The sequence below is a fragment of the Cynocephalus volans genome, chromosome 15 (assembly GCF_027409185.1).
Source record: "Cynocephalus volans isolate mCynVol1 chromosome 15, mCynVol1.pri, whole genome shotgun sequence".
NCBI lineage: Eukaryota > Metazoa > Chordata > Mammalia > Dermoptera > Cynocephalidae > Cynocephalus > Cynocephalus volans.
The window spans coordinates 73,801,319-73,826,522 of NC_084474.1; the positions used below are offsets into that span (position 1 = coordinate 73,801,319).

General features: G+C 33.2%; 1 protein-coding gene across 2 annotated transcripts in view; it reads right to left on the reverse strand.

Annotated features, from left to right (window-relative positions):
• Positions 1–597: 597 nt before the first annotated feature.
• Positions 598–25,204, reverse strand: part of TAF2 (TATA-box binding protein associated factor 2) — a 97,165-nt gene continuing 72,558 nt past the window's right edge. The window contains exons 21-27 of one of the 2 annotated variants that reach the window (XM_063079324.1): positions 23,805–23,874; positions 18,230–18,339; positions 9,390–9,619; positions 7,949–8,104; positions 7,347–7,452; positions 5,733–5,855; positions 598–1,935 (exon numbers count right to left, since the gene is read on the reverse strand). In XM_063079324.1, the coding sequence (XP_062935394.1) occupies positions 1,673–1,935; positions 5,733–5,855; positions 7,347–7,452; positions 7,949–8,104; positions 9,390–9,619; positions 18,230–18,339; positions 23,805–23,874 (1,058 nt within the window). In that variant the 3' untranslated portion in view covers positions 598–1,672. The remainder of the gene's footprint in view (positions 1,936–5,732; positions 5,856–7,346; positions 7,453–7,948; positions 8,105–9,389; positions 9,620–18,229; positions 18,340–23,804; positions 23,875–25,204) is intronic. The other variant, XM_063079325.1, reaches the window with a different exon arrangement.

The following is a 25,204-nucleotide window of genomic DNA, read 5'->3' on the forward strand; positions in this document are numbered from 1 at the left end:
CTCTCCCTATCAGTGTAAATAATCAACAGCTCACCATAAAAAATGTTTCTCACAACATCTACTATAAACATCCAATTTAGAAATGATGTACATAACATATAGTACCTAGTGCAATGCTTTCAAAGATAGGAATTCTACATATGGTATCACTGTACACTTTAACACAAAAGATCTCATTTTCCAAAATTATTTCAGTTGGCTACTATTCAATTAACTGTAATCTTTAAATAACTGTCATTTAGATCCTTCAACATCTGAACACATTCTTTTGCACTTAACACCCCAGCCAACTGTACTGCTTTCTAATTCTTGAACATGCCTTTGCTTTCCTCCATACCTTTGATGATACTTTTTCTTCTGAGGGAATTTTACTCCATCTCTGCCTACTGAAATCATTCTTCCTATGGGTCCAGCGCAAATCCCACATATCTGCAAAGCTCTTTGCAAAGTACGTGGGCAAGTATATTATATACACACACACACAAAGAAAAGTAACAAAAGATATAAAGGCAGAATGATCAATTAAAAAAGTTATTTATTAAACAAGTTAAACAAAACTAAAAGTATATTTAAAAGACTAACATTATATGGGTCCCTTTTGATATATCTATTCTGGGAACAAGTACTTTATCAAGCTTTCTGATGAGGGAAATGGAAAATAATCGAACAGATATGAAAAGCATTCTTAAACAATCAACTCAGAAATAAAAATAAAAACACACAATTATACAAACTGTTAAACTATGAAACCAAAATGTTTATATGTTTTTAAGTGTTTCTGGTATACTCACGTGAAGGCCAAATTGTCTATGTCCAAGTTAACAAACAATATATAAACTCACCTATTTAAGATATTGTACTTTGTGCTGTACAGAAATAATGTTAGAAAGAATATGTGTTGGGTGTGTAAATTTTCTACATTAGCAGAACATATTTTACACATAAACATATTGACTTATACTTAATAGAAAACAAAACAACTTATAATTTAAATATCTTGATTTGAGAACAATTGTGGATTTCATAGTTCTGCTAAATTCAAACACCATAATCACCAAAGGTACTATCAAAAGATAGTTATTTGAATTTTTTTTAAAAAAGAACTGCTTCCAAAAATTTCACTATTTTAGTGCAAAGGAAAACATATTCTTTGTTCATAAATTCTGATGCTTAGTTTCTATGGTTAACGCAAAAAAACAGTGCAATAGGAAAGAATCCTATAGAAAAATCTTTCTTTTCAGTAGTTCCAAATGGTGTTATACAATATTTCATTGGAAATAGTGGTTGCACCACAGATTTGGCAGTTGCTTCTGTTTAAAACATAACTTTGCCCCATTACATCCATCAAAGGCTTTCAAACATAATTGACTTTGGCAGTACACATGGAGACCATGATGTGAATGGGGACTGCCAGTGGATATGAGGGCTTTTATGAAAAGAAGTTTGTTCTGTGTGTGTGTTTTAAGGAGGTAATGGGATGAAATAGTTTATCCAGAATTATGAAACACATTTTTCTAATGTTTAGAACTTAGATGGATTCTGAATTTCTATGAGAGAGGCAAATCTTCTTCCCATCTCTCCCACCCCCACTTTTAATAGTCTTCATAGAGGACAAAGCTTTAGTTATATACATTCTTCTGGATAAGAAAGGAAAGGTCTCATTGTCCCCTTCTCAGTCTGAAAGAGAAGGAGAACGAATAGACCTGCCACTGGCAGGGCTGGAGAAAGTGAAAGGTTCCTTGTCCTTTTCTTTACTGTCATGTTTATGCTTGTGTTTATGCTTATGCTTGTGCTTTTTCTTCTTTTTCTTGTGCTCATGGTGATGGTGGTGATGGTGGTCACTGTGTTTAGAGGATGTAGATTCCTTGGTAAACACTGAGAGTGGAGCCGTTGCCACTGGAAGCATACTAATCTCCAAAGGTGACTGTTCTTTACCTTCAAGATTAAAAACACTGAAATGAATTCCTGTTGATAATAAGGAAAGTCAAACTACAGTAAGAGGAAGCTGATGACAGTATGAAGAGAGGGATTCCTGTTTATCATTTCCATTAAGAATAGGAGAAGTATCTAAATAAAACATCTAATTAGTTACACACAGTGTTCAGTACTGTGGCCAGGAAACTGAATATTTTAGTTCCTTAAAGTCTACACAGATAATAACATATACTAATGTGTTACCAAATCATCTTTTAAAAATTAAGATAAGTATTATGAAGAAACAATGATGATTACATGTGTGTAATACAGTTAAGACTTACATTGGTCAATGAAAACACAACTCCTTCAACTACAGTTCTGCCCCAAGGTGTTGTGAGGGAAAATGGCAATATTTTATTTATGCCATCTGGAGAACCACTTATATACACATAAACATGATATCCTAGGTACTGGTAATGATATTACTGAAAAGTCAACTTTCTTATACTTCCTTAAAACAATTTTAAAAAGTGAATTCTTTAAGAGGATTCAATATACACAGCTTAAGAAACCCAGAAAAGGTGGGGAGTTTATAAATGTCTCTATATAAAGACAAGAGTGGTGTCAAAAAAAGAAAGGAACTGAGAATCAGGAGACCCATGCTCTAGACTAGGTTGTCCTATAAGCCTTTAGCATGTACCTTATCTCTCTCAGCCTAGGCCATCAACTAAAAATCTAGATCGAATGTCTTTGGAGATTCTCTTCAGTTCCAGCATTCTATCAGTTTAGGAATCCCTAATACCAGTTTTCACACTCTAGTGCTTAAAATTTCCTTCATCCACCACATGAAGAAACAAATCTCTCAATATTACTATAGTTTAATAGTACTATTACATGCAGTTGACTAAGTAAAAGACAGATTCATCTCAAATCCCCTCCCTTCCAGATCTAATTGGTCAACAAATCTTGTAGATCCTCGCCTACAATTATCTTTTAAATCTATCCCATACCCCAAACCTGTCTGCAACTGTATTAATTCAGACCACCTCACCTTATCTGGAGCAGTACCAGTCTCCTATTAACTGGTTCCTCTGCCTGAAGTGTCTTGCAATCTAACCCATACTTTAACATTTGCACAGCAATTTTCTCAGAACACCAGGGACAATTTTGCCCCCAAGGGGTTATGTGGGCAATTACTGCGGTGAGAATGAGGGGAGGAAATGTTACTGGCACTCTGTGGGTAGAAGCCAGAGATGCTGCCAAACATCCAACAATGCACAGGACAGCACCCCACAACAAAGAATTATCATGCCTACAGTGTCAATAGTGTCCAGGTGGGGAAACCCTGCTACACAGTGATCTTCCTAAAAACAAAGCTGGAAATGTTATCTGCTTAAAAACTCAGTAGATTTTACTGCAGAATGAAAGCCAAACTCCTTGGATTTCAGTGTAGCAGTTTCTGAAAATATATATTTTTAATCCAAACTAACTCAAGAAACCAGATTTTTCACTAAAATAGACTTCAGTGCAGCTGTTTTTTAATCTTGTTAAAAAGTAATTTCTCACACTAATTTTGATCCAAACCAGCCCCCTAACCATGGTTTTCACCAGTAGACATCACCACATAAGTTTTCTACAAATTACACTGCAGCACTAATTTTACTGACAGTGCACAATCTATCCTGAAATTACCTTTTCAGCTTTATCATCCACTCTTCTTCTTTAGGCACTGTTTTTATACTCGTTCATAACAGTGTGTATTTGTAAATGCTATTCCCTATGCTTAGAATGCCCTTCTCTTATTTCTTGTCTCACTCTCACAGTCATTTAACAAACATCAGAAACTAAATGGGAACTGGAGAAAACAGTGATGAACTGAACAGATCTCAGCCCTCCCCAATCCCTCCAGGAGCTTACAAACTAGCAAGAAAGAAAGAAATTGAGTAAGTACACCTGAGTAATAAAAAGACAAAACATAAAGGGAAAGAGAAGCACAGCAGGGGACTTAAGCTAGTTGGGGGCAGGGAAGGGAGAATCAGAGAAGCCCTCATGCCCTCATCAGATGTACCCCTGGACTTCCCAGCCTCCAAAACTGTAAGAAATAAATTTCATTTTCTTATGAATTACCCAGTTTTAGGTATTCTGTTTTCAGCAACAGAAAATGAGTACAATTGGTTAACAGATAACAAAAGTACAGCTAGATAGGAGGACTATTATTTAGTGTTGTATTGTATACTTTCAATTAGCTTGAAAAGAGGATTTTGAATGTTCCCGACACAAAGAAATGATAAATGTTTGAGGTAATGGGAAAGAAAAATCCGTGATTGCTAGGGTTTTAGGGAAGGAGGGAGGGCAGGTGGAGGAGAAGGATGAATAGGTCAAGCAGAGGTTATTTAGTACAGTGAAACTATTCTGTGTGATACTGTAATGGTGAATACATGACATTGTACATTCGGCAAAACACATAGAACTGCATAGCACAAAGATGGAACCCTAATGTAAAATTGAGTTAATAATAATATCTCGGTATTGGTTCATAATTGTAACAAATATGCCATACTAATGTAACATGTTAAATAATAAGAGAAAATGTTTATTGTATGGGGAGGGTATGGAAATTATCTGTACTTTCTGCTCGATTTCTCTATAAATCTAAAACTGCTATAAAATCTATTAGGAAGAAAAAAAATTTTTAAGAAGTATACTGTTAGTAAAGCAAAATTACACAAAAACCAAAACCAAAAGAAAATGAAATTGGCAAGGCCCAAGAAATGTCAAAATTCACTCATCAGATTAAGTGCTAACGTATCCAGCTGATTTCCTTCTAAAACATTTTTTGTGTGTACCTATTACAATAAATGTATAGAGTGCACAAAGAACTATAAGCAACCAACAGTCTGGGGTCTCAACACCAAAATACTGCTTTTTTTGGAAGTCTCCTATTAATCACAGCTGATCCCTAAGCTCCGTGAATCAATAAATAGTACTCTTTTGTTTATATCAGACAAAAACACAGTTTACAGAAGCAAAATACATTAGTTGGAACATAACCAAAAGTTCATAGATTTTAAAGTCTGACTAATGAGTTTTGGAAAAACTATTCTTCAAAAGTGATCTTGCTTATGTATCTTGTTTTTCACTCCCTGTTCCTTCACGACTTGAAGACTGATTCTTTGTTTCACGGTAGTTTATCAACATCGAATGTTTACTCTCTTTTGGATTATAATCTTCTCTTTGTAAGCAACAGAAGGACGGAATAAGCAGCAGACAGTATAACACAGAATAGGTAACAAACAAATCTGAATTAAATTACCTTTGATAAACTTAAGCCCAATTAGTATGAAATAATTTATAAGACATAATATGTTAAAGTCTTCTAGGTACAGCATCAAGTAGTCATGAATGAATCATCAGTCATAAACATGCGGGGAGACAGAAATAAGTGGTTGATTTTTGTATTTTATAAAGGTATAAAGGTAGATCTGGTGGTTTCTACTAAAGTTAGCATTTGTCATATAATAATCTTAGAAAGTGCACTGCAAGGAAAAAGCAAAATGTTAATATAATGTGTATCTTCAAAAGGCATAATGAGGTATAATTTTTTTCCTCATCTATTTTTCTATTTCCAGGTTTTCTATATGAGTTCATCACATTTGAAATTTTTAAATGTCTAATTTAAAATATATAATATAGTCAATGTACTGCAAGAAAAACAAGTCCTAAGATCTATTTAAGTACTTTTTAAGATGATAAAGTAACTCTATGAAGTTTACAGATTTGTTCCTGAGCAAAAATAAATAAATAAATAATTGTACCTGGTCCCTTCCGTGCAAGTTCCATACTCCACTGGGGTTTTGTGGTGGGTGTGCCATCACAGCCGGATGAATGCTGAGGTATTAAAGCAGAGCGGGAGCTAGCTGGCCGATATTTAGAGAGCCCTAAAATGCCAAAAGAGAAGGAAAAGAGAGATTTATTTCTTTGTTTTCGAAAAGAGGAAAAAGCCTGACAGGTTTTTGTAAGTCAGTCTTAAAGCCAAATTCAACCACAATAAAATTCTAATAATAAAAATAATACTATTTTAAAACTACTAAAGATCCCATTTAATTTAATCCTTTGTCATGATTCCTATATGCTGAGAACAGTAAGTTCTGAGAACAATACACATTTGAGAAAGACAATAAGCTTGAATGACTTACTGAACTTTTATAAATTAGACCCAATATCTGGGGTAGGAACTATTTCATATTTTTTATTTAAGTGGAACTTTGCTTACAGTAAAGTTGGCCCATTCCCCCCAAAATCTGCTAACAAATTCCATTATAAAATATACTCAACAAGTAGATCAAAATAATTTAGTCATTACAGGAGACATTTAAAACAGGAAATGGTTTAATGGTATAAAGTGAATAGCACTGTAGTAGGAATCCAGAGATCCAGATTGATTCCAGACTTATCAACAAATTAGAAATACATCCTGGGCAAGATACTTCATCTCTTTGTCTTAATTCCTTCACTTGTCACACAGAAAAGTCCTAAAATTTGGGTCTAATCCTTAGTTGGCCATTGTTTGGTTATGTCATATAGGGCAAGTCATTTAACATTGCTCTGCTAAGTTCATTTAAATGTACAAAATAGATAAATAACTGTTAAGATCTCTTACAATTATAAAAGCCAAAGAATTCATGACATATCAGTTTTCAAATATAACTTAGGCTCATATTCTACCCAAAGCGAGTTCTCAAATTCTATCAGCTCATCTTAGATTACTAGGCAGTGAAAAATAATTTAGGTCTCATGAATAAACACAAAACAAAAAGTCAAATAAACAAAAAGCAAACCAAGGTGAGTAACAGCAACTTAGTGCAAATGTAAAGTGTTAAAAACAAAAAAGAAAAAACCTCACTCAAATGTACAGATTATAAAAGACAACCAACATGGGGTATGAATAGAATTCTCAAACAAAAAGAAATGGAAACAGTACCCAGAAAAAAAAGAAAAGAAAAAGAAAAATAGAGAAAGTAGTGGTATAAGCAGCATTAACTTCAGAAAAAATTAAATAAATAAAAATTCTTAAATGTAACTGTGGTTACATTATTAAAAAGAAACCAGATCTAATATTTTATTTTGAAGTTAAGTCTACCAAAAAAGAAATTAAAGCTATTAAAAGGAATCTGATGAGTGGATTTTTAAAAAACTAATTCACAAGTATGCCAAATATTTAAAAGGGACAGAAATAAAATAGAAAATCAAAAGAAACATTTTCAAAATTTTTTTTGCCAATATATGTTACAAGCTGATACAATCTAATATTTTACACTGGCTACTTTTAGGCTTTATAGCTGTTCTTTTGAAAATAAAGCAACACACCTTAGAATAGTGATATGTGAACTCTCTCCATCTCCCCAGTGATTGCAGTACACCAGTCTTACCTGGAGTTGATGGCCTTTCAAGCATGTTCAAATGATGGGAAATGAAGGCCTGGCTATCATGAACAGTGTCCATATCAATCTCCTCCTCATCTTGAGAATTTGAAAACTAAAACACACACACACAAAACGAAGGAATAAAAGAGCCATTACATCAGTTTACACTTGGATCTTAGCTCTTAGGAAAAGTAGTAGAGAGGCCATAGGATATACCCCCATATAATCTTAAAAGAAAAAGTAGTCTCTTTTCCTCAAAAGGCAGGCATTAAGAGAAAGAAAAGATTATGTGGTCCAGCTCCAAAGGAAGCTGATTAGAAATTACTGGAAATGTAACAGTAACTAAAATCTATTCCTATGTGTGGTAAGAAGTAGTAAGCTATGGTGGAATGTGCACACATAGTTCCTCCCCCAAATAGAGAAGAAGTATGTGATAATAGAAGTTAAATATTGGTTGGACTGTTTTAGAAGGACATTTGGGTTCTTTTATGATTCAGTCTGTCCCATGTGTTGCTGCTAAGGAAAAGACCAATACAAGTATTCTAAAAGATTTACAAGAAGGTCAATAATCCTACACTGTTAATACAGGTTTAACCTGTATTTCTTACTCTGATTTTGAGTTTGACTTTACTGCTATCCTCATTCTTCTCCAGTATTTGACCAGGTTCTAGTGGGGACCCCAGTGGTGTATCAGCCTTCCTCTTCACTCCCTGCTGATGAGCTGATATATTACATGATGCTTCCTTGGCAAGGTGATCATCTTCCTGCGGCAATATTCAAGATCAAAATTAGATTTCTGAAGACAAGTAGCTCATATTATAGCTGAAAACTAATAGGTTTAGCAACCATGCAGATTAGAGCATGCCCAGTGGCTAAAGTTATCAGCAATGGGCTTAAAATAAATTTAACCTTATCCTGTCTGCTGGTCTTTTTGGGGGGAAAAGGGAGGTACTAAAGTGAACTTTTCTAGAGCTTTCCCAAAAGAAGATGTCTTTTGGTGTCATTTTCTCCTCTTATCCTGAAGTGTGAATTATAAACATATTCATTTTCAGATTTCTAAATATTCAGATCTGAAAGAGCTCTTTAAAGAGATTCTTTTTTCTATGGAAAGACTTGTCTCACTTCTTCATAATCTAAACTCTAGGACATATTTTAAATTTACAACAAATAAGTACGATCATATTTCAAATAAATTAGGTGAGTAAGTAAATTTAAAATGACTATTACTAACTAACACACAGAGAATCTGAGTTTTAAAGTGTCAAAACACCAGTAGGGAATTGCCAGGCAAGTAATCTGGTCTAAATATTGGTGAAAAATGAAGCTTACTTAAAGTATTGGAGACATTTTGTTATTATCAATAAGAAAATCATTTCTGGAAAACTTTCTTTAAATTACAGTAAAATGATTAATACGTATCCTGTAAGTCTTTCTTAAAAAGTCTGGTAATTTTATAATACATAGCTAGAAATAAAAGATTTTCTAAAGACAAACAAGCACATATGTATAAATCTTAAAAATGTAATGCATAGCTTCCTCTCAAATCAGCAGATTATTCATCTACCTTTCATTCGTTATTTTATTTTTTTCATTCAATAAGCATTTGCCAGGCATTTATCATATGTTTAGAATTGTGCTAGGTATACACAGAGTAATAATCTAAAAAGACAGACTCCGCTGTGTTCAAACAGCTTACCAATAACACATATGGACAAGATAGGTTAATATACTATAGGTTAAATATTCATTTCTATTTTCCGCTAATCAGAGAAAAAAAATTTTATGCTCAAGTACAAAAAAAAATCATTATGTCATCACAAAATGAGTAAATGGACTGGCAGCACATCATTTGTTATGTGCAGTTACCTAGCTGTCAATAGCATTTTATGAATTGTATAATGCTAAACAAACGTCAGCCAGCAGGCTGTAAAATGGCACAAGAAACTGTGTTAGTGATTATAAAATTCGCCAGTTTACAGGTAGCAATTCTCTTCTTTAGATGGCTCTGTATAATAAAACCACATTTTCTGTAATACATGTGATTCTTACAGGGTTCTGAAATCCAACTAGCTGTGCATGACTGCTTGGATTACTCGCAGCTTCTTGGTTGCCTGCTACAGCCTCTGGAATTATGGTAGGATTCAAGACAGCTTTTTTCTCCTTTAGGTTAAGAACCAACCCAAGCTCTGGCAAGGGTAAACAGGAAGGTCTACTGAGGCCAAAAAGTGTAAAGTACAAGTCCACAGCACCACACCGTAACCTCCAGTCATGTGAAGTACCTAAGAAGTAAATAATAAAGAAGTGAAAGTCACTCTGTGCATTTATTCATACATTTTTAACTGTTCTAAAACCTGTACGCAGGGAATTATATACTTGGAAAAATTTTATTATCACATCTCTCTTCTTACAAAATGAATACTAAACATCAACTAAAAATCTAATATTCCCAAAATAGTACTTTTTCTGGCCTTAAATTTTCCTTTTAATTATTCTTTCTCAGTAATTATTTCACACTCATTAATTCTCTGTTCATCTTGTCTGATTCCCTTCATTAATAGCCTGCTAGGAAGACAGCACTCTGCAAGCCTTCATGCACCCTACCACTGAAACAAAATCTTCTATCTCTAGAACTTTTAAAGCACTTATAGGTTTTAAACATGTTAAGAAACCAAACAACTGCTTGAAATAAAACAATTTTAAACTTGGATTTATTGTAGAGGATGAAAGTATTTTGCTAACACCTTTATATTTATGTTGTTGTACTATTTATTTTTTTTTAAGTAACAGAAATAAGCAAACCACAGGGATGCTAACATGTACCTGATCATAAGACTGCCTGGGTAGAAATTCAGTTTAAATTAGATGAGAGACTAGAGGCAAATTCTTTTGCTTTTCAAGGTCTAGTTCTTTTATCCCCAAAATAAGAGTTTTAGTCTCAGATCATAACTTACCCCACAAATACAACAGACTAGAGGACACTGATACCAGAGTTCTTCCTCACTTTTCTTTTCTACCCAATATAGCTCCAGGTAGACACTGTCATTAAATACAACTGACAAACAAGATGAAATATGTCATCCAGTGTTAGACAATCTCCATCATTTCTAGTCAGAATTTAAGATGATCTGGAGAACTTAAAACAACAAATAGAAGGAATATGGAAATTCTTCTGGATAAAAAAAGCCTATATTTAATTTTGACTAAGAACTGTGGTTTCAAAAGAGTACTATAATGTTTAAAAAGGAGAAACAAAAAGGAAAAGAGGTGCTACAGCAAACTGTGGACATCATAAATATTAAACTCTGTGGTTTTCAACAACAAATACTGGAATACGTAAATAAACTGTAATCTAATATGATTCTGATGAGATTTACTCTAACAGATAAGTAACAATTATATTAATTATACGTAAAGGAAATCTATAATGGGAGAAATTACAAGCATACCTCATTTTATTGCACTTTGCTTTATTATGCTTCACAGATAATGCTTTTTTTTTTTTTTTTAACAAAGTGAAGGTTTGCAGCAACCCTGCCTGGAGCAACTCTGTGGGTGTCATTTATGCAACAGCATATGCTCGCTTCATGTCTTTGTGTCACACTTTGGTAATTCTCTCAATATTTCACACTTTTTCATTGTTAATATATGTTATGTTGATCTATGATCAGTGCTCTTTGATGTTACATTGTAATTGTTTTGGAGAACCATAAACCACACCGTATAAGACCATGAACTTAATTGATTAACGTTGTATGTGTTCTGCTCCACCAACCAGTAGCACCCCCCCACTGCCAACAATACTGAAATTAGGCCAATTAATAACCCTACAGTGCCTTCTTAAGTATTCAGTGAGAGGGAGAGTCACATGTTGCTCACTTTAAATCAAAAGCTGGAAACGATTAAGCTTAGTGAGGAAGGCATGTCAAAAGCGGAAGCAAGCTAAAAGCTAGGCCTCTTGCACCAAACAGTTAGCCAAGCTGTAAAAGCAAAGGAAAAGTTTTTGAAGGAAAAAGTGCTACTCCAGTGAACATCTGCATGATAAGAAAGCAAAATAGTCTTTTTGCTGATATGGAGAAAGTTTTAGTGGTCTGGATAGAAGATCAAACCAGATACAACATTCCCTTAAGCCAAAACCTAATCCAGAGCAAGGCCCTAACTCTATTCAATTCTATAAAGGCTAAGAGATAAGGAAGCTGCTAGAGAAAAGTCTAAAACTAGCAGAGGTTGGTTCATGATGTTTAAGGAAAGAAGCCATCTCCATAATATAAAAGGTCAAGGTGAAGCAGGAAGTGCTAATGTAGAATCTGCAGCAAGTTATCCATAAGATCTAGCTAAGATCATTGATAAAGGTGGCTACACTAACAACAGATTTTTAATGTAGGTAGAACAGCCTTATATTACAAGAAGATGCCAACTAAGACTTACATAGCTAGGGAGAAGAAGTCAATGTCTGTCATCAAAGCTTGAAAGGCTGACTCTCTTGTTAGGAGCTAATGCAGGTGGTGATCTGAAGCTGAAGCTGATGTTCATTTGCCATTCTGAAAATCCTAGTGCCCTTATGAATTCTGCTAAGTCTACTCTGCCTGTGCTCTAGAAATGGAACAAAGTCTGAATGACAGCACATCTGTTTAAAGCAAGGTTTACTAGATATGTTAAGCCTACTGTTGAGACCTACTGGTCAGAAAAAAGTATCAATACTGTTCATTGACAATGTACCTGGTCAACCAAAACCTCTGAGAGAGATGCACAAGATTAGTGTTGTTTTCATGCCTGCTCACACGATGTCCATTCTCTGTAGTCCATGAATCAAGAAGTAATTTAGACTTTCAAGTCTTACTATTTTTGAAATACATTTCATAAAGCTTTAGCTGCCATTCCTCTAAGGGATCTGGGCAAAGTAAATTCAAAACCTTCTAGAAAGGATCCATCATCCTAGATGCCATTAAGAACATTTGTGATTCATGGGAGGAGGTCAAAATATAAACATTAACAGGAGTTTGGAAGAAGTTGATTCCAACCCTCATGGATGACTCTGAAGAGTTCAGTTCAGGACTTCAGTGGAGGAAGGAACTGCAGGTGTGGTGGAAACAGCAAGAGAACTAGAATTTGAAATGGAGCCTGAAGAGGTTAACTGCTGTAATCTCATGAATGAAACCATAATGGATGAGGAGCTGCTTCTAATGGATGAGCAAAGAAGTTTCTTGAGATGAAAATCAACTCCTAGTGAAGATGCTATGAACATTGTTGAAATGACAACAAAGAACCTAGAAAATTACATAAACTTGGTTGATGAAACAGTGGCAGGGTTTGAGAGAAATGACTCCAATTTTGAAAGTTCCACTGTGGGTAAAATGCTATCAAACAGCACCACATTCCACAGGGAAATTTTTCATGAAAGGAAGAATCAATCAAAGCAGCAAACTTCATTATTGTCTTATTTTAAGAAACTGCCACAGCCACCCCAACCTTCAGCAACCACCACCCTAATAAGTCAGCAGCCATCAACATACAGACAAGACCCTCTACCAGCAAAAGATTATAGCTCACTGAAGTCTCAGATGATCATTGGCATTTTTAAGCAATAAAGTATTTTTTATCATAGCTTGCCAGGAGTAGGGGAAAAAATTAGAAATAAAAATTTTTTTTTAAGTATTTTAATTAAACATTGTTTTTTTAGACATGATGCTACTGCATACTTAATAGACGACTGTACAGTATAGGCATAACTTTTACATACATTGAGAAATCAAAAAATTCATGTGACTCACTTTATTGAGATATTTGCTTTATTGCCATGGTCTGGAATCAAACCAGCAATATCTCCAAGGTATGCTTGTATAATTGTACTGAGTTCATACTAGACTGTTCACTGTGCTACGCACTTTGCATTCTACATTGCCATGAAACAGCTCACACCATTCCTATTTGAAACATTTTCAGTTTTGCTATCGTGTTATGAGATAACAGACATACGACATTGTTAGAAGCAGGAGAAAGAGGCAAGAGCTCTTTTTTTTTTTTTTTTGTCGTTTTTTCGTGACCGGCACTCAGCCAGTGAGTGCACCAGTCAGTCCTATATAGGATCCGAACCCGCGGTGGGAGCGTCGCCACGCTGCCAGCGCAGCACTCTACCAAGTGCGCCACGGGCTCGGCCCGAGGCAAGAGCTTTTGATGAAGATCAGAGTTTTACTTTATAAAAACTACAGACAAACTAGAAATGGAAAAAACAGTACACAGTGAAAGTAAGTATTTTAAACTGGAAAATCATTTTTCTTCTTTGGAATATGCATATATGGACACTTCAGTGGCTTGGCATAGCTTTATTTTTCGTAGGCATTCATTATTCTCTTCCTCAAAGCATTTTACATATGAGGGTACTTCAAAAAACATGCAGAAAAATAGAATTAAAAGATAATACAAATCTTTCCATGAACTTTTTGAAGTATTCTCATATGTAAACGTTCCATAAAGGGCAGGTTATCAGATTCCTAGGAATTTTGTTAGTGAAGGCTGGAGGGACTCAATTCTCTGAGGGAAGCAAAGGAATCCTACCAGGGGTGAGCAATAAAGAGTCTCTGACAACTCAGAGCGGCTGCCCCTGTATCTATCTATATCCATGGGTGCAGCAAGAAAAGGAATGAAGCTTAGGCATTTTTTCAGTAAGAAAACCTAGAATGGTTTGGGGTACATTTACTGTTTGGGAGAAAACTAAACCTTGAAGATCAACATTGCCTTATGTGTGCTGCCAATAATCATCCTAAACCTTCATATGCTGTAGATAACACTGAAATGAGTCATGCAATTGTAAATTCCTTAAACATTTTTTTGTTGTTTTTAAAAGTCAGTTTAAGGATGATTAGGAAGCACAGTGACTGCTGCTAAATACACCAAACTCCTAGAATATGATTTTTGTAACTTTTTGTTTCTATGTGGGCTTTTTGGTTTTGGAAGACCTTCAGTTTGGACGCAGGAATGAACAGCACTGTTTTGTTCCCAAAGGAAGTTCCTGATAGTGGTCCCCCCCTCAAATGAACTTGTATTGAAATTGGAGGCTAAGAGGGAGCTAAAAAATGAACAGCAGTGCTTCAGTTAAAATTATGAGAGAAAAAAAAGTCAGAAGTAAAAATCCGAACTTCACTGTATTTCAAAATCATGAAATAAAACCTTAAGATGGTTGTCACATTATTATACTACTCTCCCCCATCACTTAAATGGCAAGGAATGATCACATATATGACAAAATGACAGTCGTCACTATTCTCTCCTCTCAGGTAAAATGCTGTTCATCCTGTCTTCATAAGCAGTTATACTTTGGGACCAACCCTGGTTACCTGAATCAGAACAACAACATTCAAGATGAAAGTAGAAAATCCAGTACTGATATTTTCTATTCAAAGCAGAAAGTACCTTAATTAAGCCCCCCAAAATAACAAATCTACAAAAAAAATCATCTCTTCATTTCCTGAGGTAATTGCTATTTAAAATGTTTAAGTCAAAAAGCTGCTCTGAAGAAAACTCACTTTGAAAGCCACTGTTTTCAGGGCATTTCTGAATAAATCCAGCACTCTTAACTGATGAACAAAGCTTAGAAATTTGTGCAGAGTTCATACAGATGAGTACTACCATTGAGTACTGATCTTTCTGTCCATCTTACACTAATTCATTTCCATTTATATATGTATTTATACATATATAATCTCCTACACAGATGAATTAATATGTTTTCATTTTCTTCCACCATTTCTATTCCCAAGAGGGAGGGTACTGGGGAGAGAGAAAAGAGGCAGAACTTTGAACCTCTAATGTTAATATAAATATTATTTATTGTCTTATTCCAAAACCTGGAACTAATTCAGTTTGGTAGGATTCTACCCCCTAGAATGTAGCTGTAAACTTCCAAACACTAAAATTATAATGTAAATAAACAGTTAACCTTCAATGTCCCAAACAATTACATAAATGTTTTCATGTCATTCTTACAGTTATGTGCCAAACCCTGAATAACAACTTGGGAGTCAACAACTAATATTTCCTTTTTAATGCTATACAGTCAAAGATACCATCTTCTTACTGAAGGACTGTATCTTCAGAAATAAAAAACCGTTCTTAACCAGGAAAGAACAGAGAAAGTACATATGTCTTAAATAAAATATAAAGTACCAATAAAAATCTCTGGTTCTTAGGGTTTTATTTTTGAAATGTATTTTAAATTATGCTGAGTGAAACAACCCAGGCGCAAAAAGAGAAATACCACATGCTCTTGCTCATAAGTGGGAACTGAATCCATAAATAAACAGAGAGAGACAGGGAGAGAGAAAGAAAGAAACAACAATCACAATAATAATACACTGAACTTTTAGAAGGAGAGAAAAGAATTGTGGTTCCTAGAGGTGGAAAAGGGGAGGGGAGGAGGAGATGGGGGGCTAAGGAGAAACTGGTTAATAAACACACAGAATGATTATGTATTGTAATGATTAATAAGCTAACATCACACATTGTACACAACTACTGAAAATCAACTTTGTACCCATAAATATGTATAATAAGTTATCTTTTAAAAAAAATTTTAAATGAAAAAATAAAATTATCACATTGACCTATAATTCAGTATCTTACTTAAAGCTAAAAAAGGGGGAATTATCAATACCAACATCCAGGGTTTGATCCTGTATTGGCCAGTAAAAAAAAATTAAATATAAATAAAATTTAAAAATAAAATAATATAAAAAGGTAGAATCGGGGCCGAGCCTGTGGCGCACTCGGGAGGGTGCTGCGCTGGGAGCGCGGCGACGCTCCCAGCGGCCGCAGGTTCGGATCCTATATAGGAATGGCCGGTACACTCACTGGCTGAGTGCCGGTCACGAAAAAGAAAAAAAAAAAAAAAGGTAGAATCGCATATGTCCTGTAATTTGAAAAGATTTTTCTTTAAGAAAGGAAAATCATTTTTCAGTATGGAAAAAAAGCTATCACATACAGCTAACAGAAGTCAGCCAAGTCCTAACACCACTTGCTCCTCATTGCCCATAGCATAAAACACAAACTCCTGAGGCCCTTCACATTTGGATCCTAGTCTATCTTTACAGGTAACACTCACTACTTTCTAAACCAAAGCAGCAACTATACTTTATTGCACACTATCAAAATTAAATACTAAATATCAATCAGAGCTCAAATTCGTATAACTGCCACCTTCCAAAGGGCTTCAGAAGTTTTTCAGAAATTGTCTCATTAATCTTAAACACACTTTTGTTTTGTCCAAAAAAATCTTCCCTAGAAGGTAATACAAGAATTCCTTGTATTTCATTATGGTTTGGTTTCCTCAAATTTCTAATCTACCATGGTCAAAGAATCATGCATGCTTGTTAAGAATACACTCAACATACTACAATTTGTGCCACATATTAACTGTTGAATGATCCTTTACAAGTTTCTGAACTTATATGCTAATCCTGTAAATCTAAATAACAGGAATAATAACATCTTTTAAGATAACCAGAGGTAACAAAATATAAAACATTATACAAGTAACAGCAATCACTCTTCTAGAGATTAGAAAAATAATTTAGCAATATCTTAGTATAAATTGGTTTACGTGTTGTTTTCTGAAGACCCTGAGGACAAGGGCTGTACTATTTTCAATTTTATTATATTTCACCAAAATATGTACTATGGTGCCTTTACTTGGGGGTATTGCACTATTATCATCAAACTGAAGGCCAAAAGTTATACCACCATTTAACATATCAATATTAGTAAACTAAATAATAAAATAAAAGAATTAGAATTTGGTATTAATTGTGATTTGATGAAATAGCCACTAATGAGACAAGTTATTTTCCAGTATTCTAGTGAGAAGATAAAGTGACACACTCAAGACTTTTAAATATTAGAATGAATACACACTGCTCTTCCCCATCTACCTGCAACAATTCTGTTTATCTTTAAGCAAAACACATTTCCGTCTTGCTTTTGATTGAATTTTTAAACCAAAACCAGTATTATAATTCCAATCCATCGGAGATATAAGGCCAATTTTCTTTAAATATATATAACATTTACAAGTCAATAGGAAAAGCCAATAATCCAATTAAATAAAAGCAGCAAAGAATATGAATGACTCACAAAAAAGGAAATACAAATAGCTCAAATACATGAACAGCATAACGATAATATCATCACTATGCTATTATAACAATATTTTTGAGTATTTAATATGAGCCAGACACTGGGTTACAAAAACTAACTCATTTAATTCTCAGTGTGCAGAAGTAGGTATCACTATCACCAGCATTTTATAAATGAGAAAAGTTTAGACTAGGCACACAGTGAGTAAATAAATGAGCTAAGATTCAACCCTCAGCAAACTGGTTCCTGAACTAGTGGCTCCTAAGCACTGTTATCCTGCCTCTTAACCTCACTCAAATAATGTAAATTAAAACTACCATGAGATACCAGGATCTCCAAGGTGCAGAACAATAACAATATGTACTTCTATAACATATAGGCTCTATGTTATTCTATATTCATTGACTACCCCTAGAAGGACACACAAGAAATTGGTTACCTCTGGGAAAGGCCACTCCTTTGCAACCTTCTGAAATAAAAATAATAATAATAATACTTTACAGGTTCATGTTTACAGCTCTTTGATCATCAGAGACACTTTCACATAAATTAATATTTTTGTTTCCTCAACCACCCTGTGGAGCAAAGTGAGTGAGTATATCCTTAACAAATGTTATCACATCCCCCACTGTGAAGATGCGATATCCTACTTAAAAAAAAAAAAAAAAAAGACAAGGACTTCAGTTCTTAAATGCTACTGAACTGAAAACCTGTTGTATAAATAAAAATAATAAACATTTTTTAAAAAATCATTACTCTCTCACCAGAATTCATAAGTTTCCAAAGTTGATCTACCAGAGCTTCATTGCATAAGGGAGACTCCATGTTCTTAGTAAATGGTGGGTTCTTAGTCAACATGTTTAGAATCTTATGCCTGAAAGATTAAAAAAAAAATTAATTTTTTGCTGACCATTTGGTGACATGCTATGAGTAGGAGACACCATAAAATATTTAAAAATTATCTATAGCTCCTTCTTCCTTTCTTCCCATTTTCCCTCTTGGGTCTAGCTTTGTGTTCAGTTTAGTTTCATTTCAAAAGACATTATGTTACATCCTAGATATTTACTACTTGGTTTTTCTGGTGGATTTGCTCTTTCTAGACTCACCTTACTGTGCACCTGACTCTACTTAATCCTAACCAATCTTTTCCATCCCACTTCTAAAATGAACATCCCAATCTCTTTAAAAATAAATACAAAAAACACTGATCAATAAGTATAAAAACCCTAAAATGGGGCAAAAAAAAAAAATTACACATAGGCCAAGAAGTCTACATTTGAGATAATAAAGTTCATTACTGTAGTATCTTTGTAAAACATGGAAATATACAGAAGCATTTTAAACATGGAGATTGCAAAAAGGTTTCCTCAAAATAAGCTGAGGTTGAGAAGAGTCAATTAAGAAAACTCTATAAAATGTAACTGTTACATTCCTCTATTGGGAGTTTTTACCTAATGTGAGAGCCTACCTGAACACATTAAGGAGTCTTCTGAAAAACAGGACAATGTGATGAAAAAAAAAAATTTGAAAAAGAAAACATACAGTGCTATGAGCAGAAGACACCATAAAAAGAGGATAGAGAAAGGAAAGAAGTAAAAAAGCTACAGCAGTAGTCTAGCATTTAGTTAAGGGATAAAAGCCAGGTCTAGGAGCAAGTCTGAGAAATTCAAGACCAAAGAGTTAGAATGCTTGGATGTAAATGAAGAAAAAAGAAACTGAGTTGTAATTCTTGCAGAGGTTAGCAAAACTTTAAAGAAGGTAAATCAGAGAAATTTTTACATTTAATTGTTGGTGGTAGAATATCAAATTGGATTTGTAATTGAGAAGGAGATGGGAGGAAAGTGGAACTGCTAAATCATAGTTTAAGTCATTTAACCCCTTTTGACTGCTATTTCATGTCTGTAAAAATGAAAGATGTGGATTCAGTTAACATTCTTTTGTGCTTTGAAATTTAAGAGGATATGAAACAGGACTACTGAAAGGTTATGAGAACAAAAAGTGAAATGTGGTTACAGATGAAGCTTACAGATAGGTAATATGAAAGGGGTACAAATATTTATGGATATTTCATATCTATATTTTCATCTTTATAGATAAATACAACTGTTGTCCTTCAGATCAGTATTACAGGTAAATAACACCTTTTAAAAAGTGGGTAAGTTTGTTCTTTAGAGCGTGTTAATGTCGTTGTACTTAAATTTGCACTAAGAAGAAAAAGAAGTTTCTGTCTGGCTGCTTTTCAAATTAATCTAAATGCCAAGTAGGGCACAACTGATAAAACCATATGGTATTTAGTCAGATCATTGCAAACTCTTTACAGCCATGATCATGAATCATAAAGAGACCTCTGGGGATATCTTTGAGTTTAAAGTTTAAGTACAGAAGAAAAGCTTTTATAAAGAAATATATATAAATAACTAAAGAGTCAAAATAATACTCAAAAGTGATGAGAAGACAATGAGGATCCTATGCTTAATTTTTCAGAGATCAAATATCAAAATTCACAATAAGAATATCCTTCAGACATATGGAACAGATCTGAAGCAACTCTCAAGAAAGTCACAAGTTTGTGGCATGTTCACAGCAGCAAAATCATATTATTTCCCTGAAAAATTGAGAATTTTTTTGGTGGACTAGTCCAATCCCATTCCTGATCACTATCTATAAGAAACAGAGTGAAAATAAACCAAAAAAAACTATTCAAAACTCTTTCAGGGAAAAAAAACAAACAAACTGGATTTAACTGTATTCCTTCAGGAGCTAATACATTCTGATCATGCACATGCTTGACTTCAAAATGGGAGGATACTACATGGCATCCTTAAAGTAATCCTACCCGATCTAAAGCTAATATAACTAATGGCTCTTCCTATCAATGTAAAAAGTATTCACATGTACAGAAACAACTGGAAAGCAAAAACCTCAAATATTAAGAATTGTTGCTTCTGGTTATAATAACTATATTCTATTTTACAGTTTTTTTCTTACTGTGATTATGTATTTTTCCAAAATTTGGATGAGTATTTTAAAAAGTCATTCCCATTAAAAGGAAAACTTTGTGATTCTGAAATTGTGAATTCTATTTTGGTTCAAAAACAATGTACCTGGACTTAATTTAAAACTATTCGTCTAAATTATTTTTACCTTAAGACATGTAAAATCAACAGCACACTTCATGAAAAAAATGTTAGTAATTTATCAGGTGAATATACAGCTAACCAAAACACTTTTACTTACTTCTTAAAATATCTTAAGAAAGAACAGATTTGTAATCTGAAAATCCTCTATTGAGAGAAGACTGTGCAAGGAAAGTGGACACCCCATCACTACATTTGAGACATCAATCTAACATAAAAGATGGAAACTTACCTAAACATTTAAAAACAATTATATATCTTAAAATGTTTTCTCTATATACAATTGTCACAATAGAAATAAAATCACTTTTAACACATGAATTAAGTTAAATATACATATAATTAGAAGAAAAAGGAAAAAAATATGTCCAACCATTTGTTTAAAATGTATTTAACCAACTATGTGCAAGGTATCATACTATGTGCTAAACATATAGTGGCAAAAGGAGACAAGATTCCTGTCTTTTTGAAGCTATACATTTCAGTGGGGGGGACAAAAATAGTCAAATAATCAAACTATAAAATCAATATTTATGTATAGGAATTATTTATATACTTAGGTACAAGAAGACCTAAGTACCTAAGTATATAAAAACCTATAGGATTTTTATGGCAGACTATGATTAAGGGACCTAACCTACTCTAGGGAGACAAGGAGACAACCCTGTAGATGTGATGGGTCTAAAGTGAAAAACAGTGATTAATTATTTTCCTTTCCTTCTGACTTTAAGTTTCACCCCAAAATCTTTCAAAACTTTATCTAACTCTACTGAAACTAGTAATGCCGATATACATGACAATAAAAACAGAAATGAAAGATTATATATTTTAAAATTTTAATTCTAATCAAAGGCAATTTTACCATAAGGAGTTTTAAAAGCAACCAAGGGATAAAAAAATAAAATGCTTGTGTTAGGGGCAGGACTGGAGAATGCCACTGACTTTAATAGAAATATAAACTTTTACCTATCTTAAGATTAAGAATTTTATCCAATTAACAAATATAGCAATTCTATATGATGGTTACTTAATGAGTTTTTTAAAAAGTAATGACGGAGATGAAGAGAAAAAGAAAAAGTTCCTATTCAAATATAAAAAACAGACAAACACAAATATAGGCCAGATGTCCCAAGACACCAAACAATACACACATAAAATAACTGCTGTGTGGTAACACTTCTATCCTGTGACCATTCACTGTCATCAAAGATTTTTTAAAACAGGTTCAATTTTTGTAACTATTTGTAAAAACTATGTGCTAGATGATATTAGGTAAAGCCCAAGAGGATCTCTAATTGTGACATAAATGAATCACATCAATTAAGAAAAAAACATGGTAAGTATAATCACAAAATATATCTTTAAATAAATTTTCAGTTCAGATTGTAAATAACAGTGCTGTTGAAATTTGAATGAATATTAACAGTTCCACAACAGTTTTTAAAAACAATTTAGATTATATAGTATACAATTTATAAATATAAAATTGACCCTTGAACAATATGGGTTTGAACTGCACTGGTACACTTACTTGCAGATTTTTTAATGCTCTTAAGAGCATTTTCTTTTCTCTAGCTTACTTTATGGTAAGAATACTGTATATAAAACATATAACATACAAAACATGTATAAATGGACCATTTACTTTATTGGTAAGGTGTCCGAAGGGCAACAGATAGCTATTCATAGTTAAGTTTGGGAGGAGTCAAAAGTTTACAGGGATTTTCGACTATAAGAGAGGTTGTGCCTCTAACTCCCATGTTGTTCAAGGGTCAACTGTAGTAGCCCCAAACATTACAAAAATAATGACAAGCTGCTAAAAATGGTCTTCAAAACACAGACCTAAAATATATGGTCTTTGAAACAAGATCTAAGAAATATGCATGTTAATGTTCTATTAATGTAAATTGAAAACAAATGAATATGTGATAAGCTTTATTTATACTGTATTTATACTTTATACTCCTACTTGGTATCAGTAGGATCTTCTTATAAACTTTCAAAGGCAAGAGCTCTGTTAGATAAGAGATGAGGTAAGGCTAGACTCCTGTCCATCTTCTCTTATACGAATATATACTTTAAAATAGGTGATTATGAGATTTGTTTTTCTCCATGTCAACTTTACCTTACTCAATACATCAATCACAGGACATATTATTTAAGGTATAATTTAGATCATAAATCAAGAACTATGAAATATTAACAGCAAAACTTCGTACAAAGAATTCTATAATAACCAGCATTTAAAACACTGATATATAAGGTGACTTAACCAAGAACTCACTGTTATAATCATCCTAAAAATCTACTATTGGTCAAAGACCAATCCTCCTGTAAGGTGTTAAAATCTCTCATGTAGATTTCTCACGCCCAGATGCATTTCAGTGAGGTTAGAAGGCAGAGTTTATTTTATGTCATTTTAGAAGAAAACTATCTGCCAATGAATGTGTAGATCTGAGCAACACAACTAAGATCTCTGGGTCTATGTCCTTACTTCTAATTGGAACAGCTATAAGTTATTTTTCAGCTTTAAAATTCTATTTTATGAAGTCATAACATTAAAAAAAATGAACAAAACTTTGAGTGCCTAATATATACAAAGATAGAAAAACACAGAAATGGTCATATTTAATCCTATTTGAAAGCACTATAAACATCCTACTTTGTAAAAGAAAGCAGCAGAAATAAAGAAAATAACTAAAATGGGATTTTTAAAAAATGGTTACTATGTCAGAATTTGAATTTTCTTTTATTTCCCCTTATTTTTAATAATATTATATTACTTTTTCCTAAAAATCCAAAGTCTAATAAAAATTGACAGTTTATATGAGATAGAAAGGAACAAATGGGATGCCCCAAACTATTACTCTTAATTACTTTTAAAATGGTGAAATCAGTCGATACAGTGGTTTTATAGATGGGATGTATAAGGGATCCTCCATGTTCATTACAAACTGTTAATAAGCTTTTCTTTAAGTTACAACAGAAATAATACTTAAAATTACAGGGAATAAACTTTATTAACAATATATTTTGAAAATGTCTTTCCAAAGACAAATCAATTTTTAAAAAGACATAAATTCAAAACATATTTCCATATTTTCAAAAATCATAAACTCTTCTGTTCCACATATTATCTTCTGAAATTATTCAATTCATTTCAGGACTTACAAAACCAAAATACTATAGCACATAAACTAACCTTACATAGGGTACAGGGTCATTTTGAATCATATTAAGCAGCCACTGCAGTTCTTCATAACTCCTGTCCACTGAAGATAAAAATAAGGAAATAAATTTGTTGTTAATTATAACAAACTAAAAAACAAGTGACAAGCAGGATGTTTACACTTAATATATAGGGCTCTGCCTTAGCTGAATTTCCAATCAGAGTTGAAGGCTACAGGCAAACACATTTTCTTACATTTTTTATGCAGTGGGTCCCATTGTAACTTTTATAAGTATCATGCTATATGTAGCCAAGACATAAAATAGCACCAAGTGCATATTTTTTTTGACTAAAGCTGAAATGAAACCAATGGCAGACACAACATAAAGCAAATTATAATTTATTAAGAACCCTGAAGCAGAGATAAGATTAACTCTAACTGGACAAAATTTGTTTAAATAGTGTTTCTAGATACTTACAGAGAGGTTTGATAAGCAATGGTATATCAACTATATTATACAGTACAGTCAACTGTTTTTCCCACATGGTTTCTTCCATTTAAGACTAAATAGCAGTCTTAACATTTCAGCATAATGTAAAAGGCAATTACAAACACAGTGCTATGAACATAATTGACATAAAATGATTCATTAGCTATTTCCATCCACCTTTTCAACAAGTTTTGCTTTTATGATTTGAAAGGTTTTGTTTTCAGTATTCCAATATTTTTCATTTCTTTCATTTTCTAATTTGAGCACCAATATTTAAATTTACGATTTAACAATGAAGTCTGGATTCATGATTCACATTTAAATATCAGTCAATTAAATTATACTAATTAGCATTCTTTTGGAAACCATCAGTTAGCATTCTATTTCATTTTAGGTAGTTCTAATTCATAAAATTTTCTTCACATTTATGAGACATTAAACATCATTCATTTATCTTTCGAAAAAGAAGGTTGGGAGTATTTGGTGGATCTTAAGACTTCTAGATTTCACATACTGGTAAAACGTTAAAACAGAAATGGAGACTGATTTGGGATTACATTTTCTTGCCAGGAAATTCATTTAACAACAAAAAATCACTATTTTCACCATCATTTCTTTAAAAAAGGATATTTTATTTTAATCTTCAATATGAAAAAACAAATGGCAGTCCTTTCTGAACTTAGGCTAACATATATCATATACACATTATATTGTTATTATCCTTTTCTTTACTTTCTGATGTAACAAGTATTTCTATTATAATTTATTTTAAAAATTGCAAAGATTTGAGTATACTTTGCTTTAGCTAACATTTAAAATTGCAAAGATTTCAGTATACTTTCCTCTAGTTAACATTTAAAAATGATCCCGTATCTACTGAAGAATTTCCCTCACCCCTTCCTCTCTTCCCACAGTCAGATGAGAAGTATAGCATACTTTAAA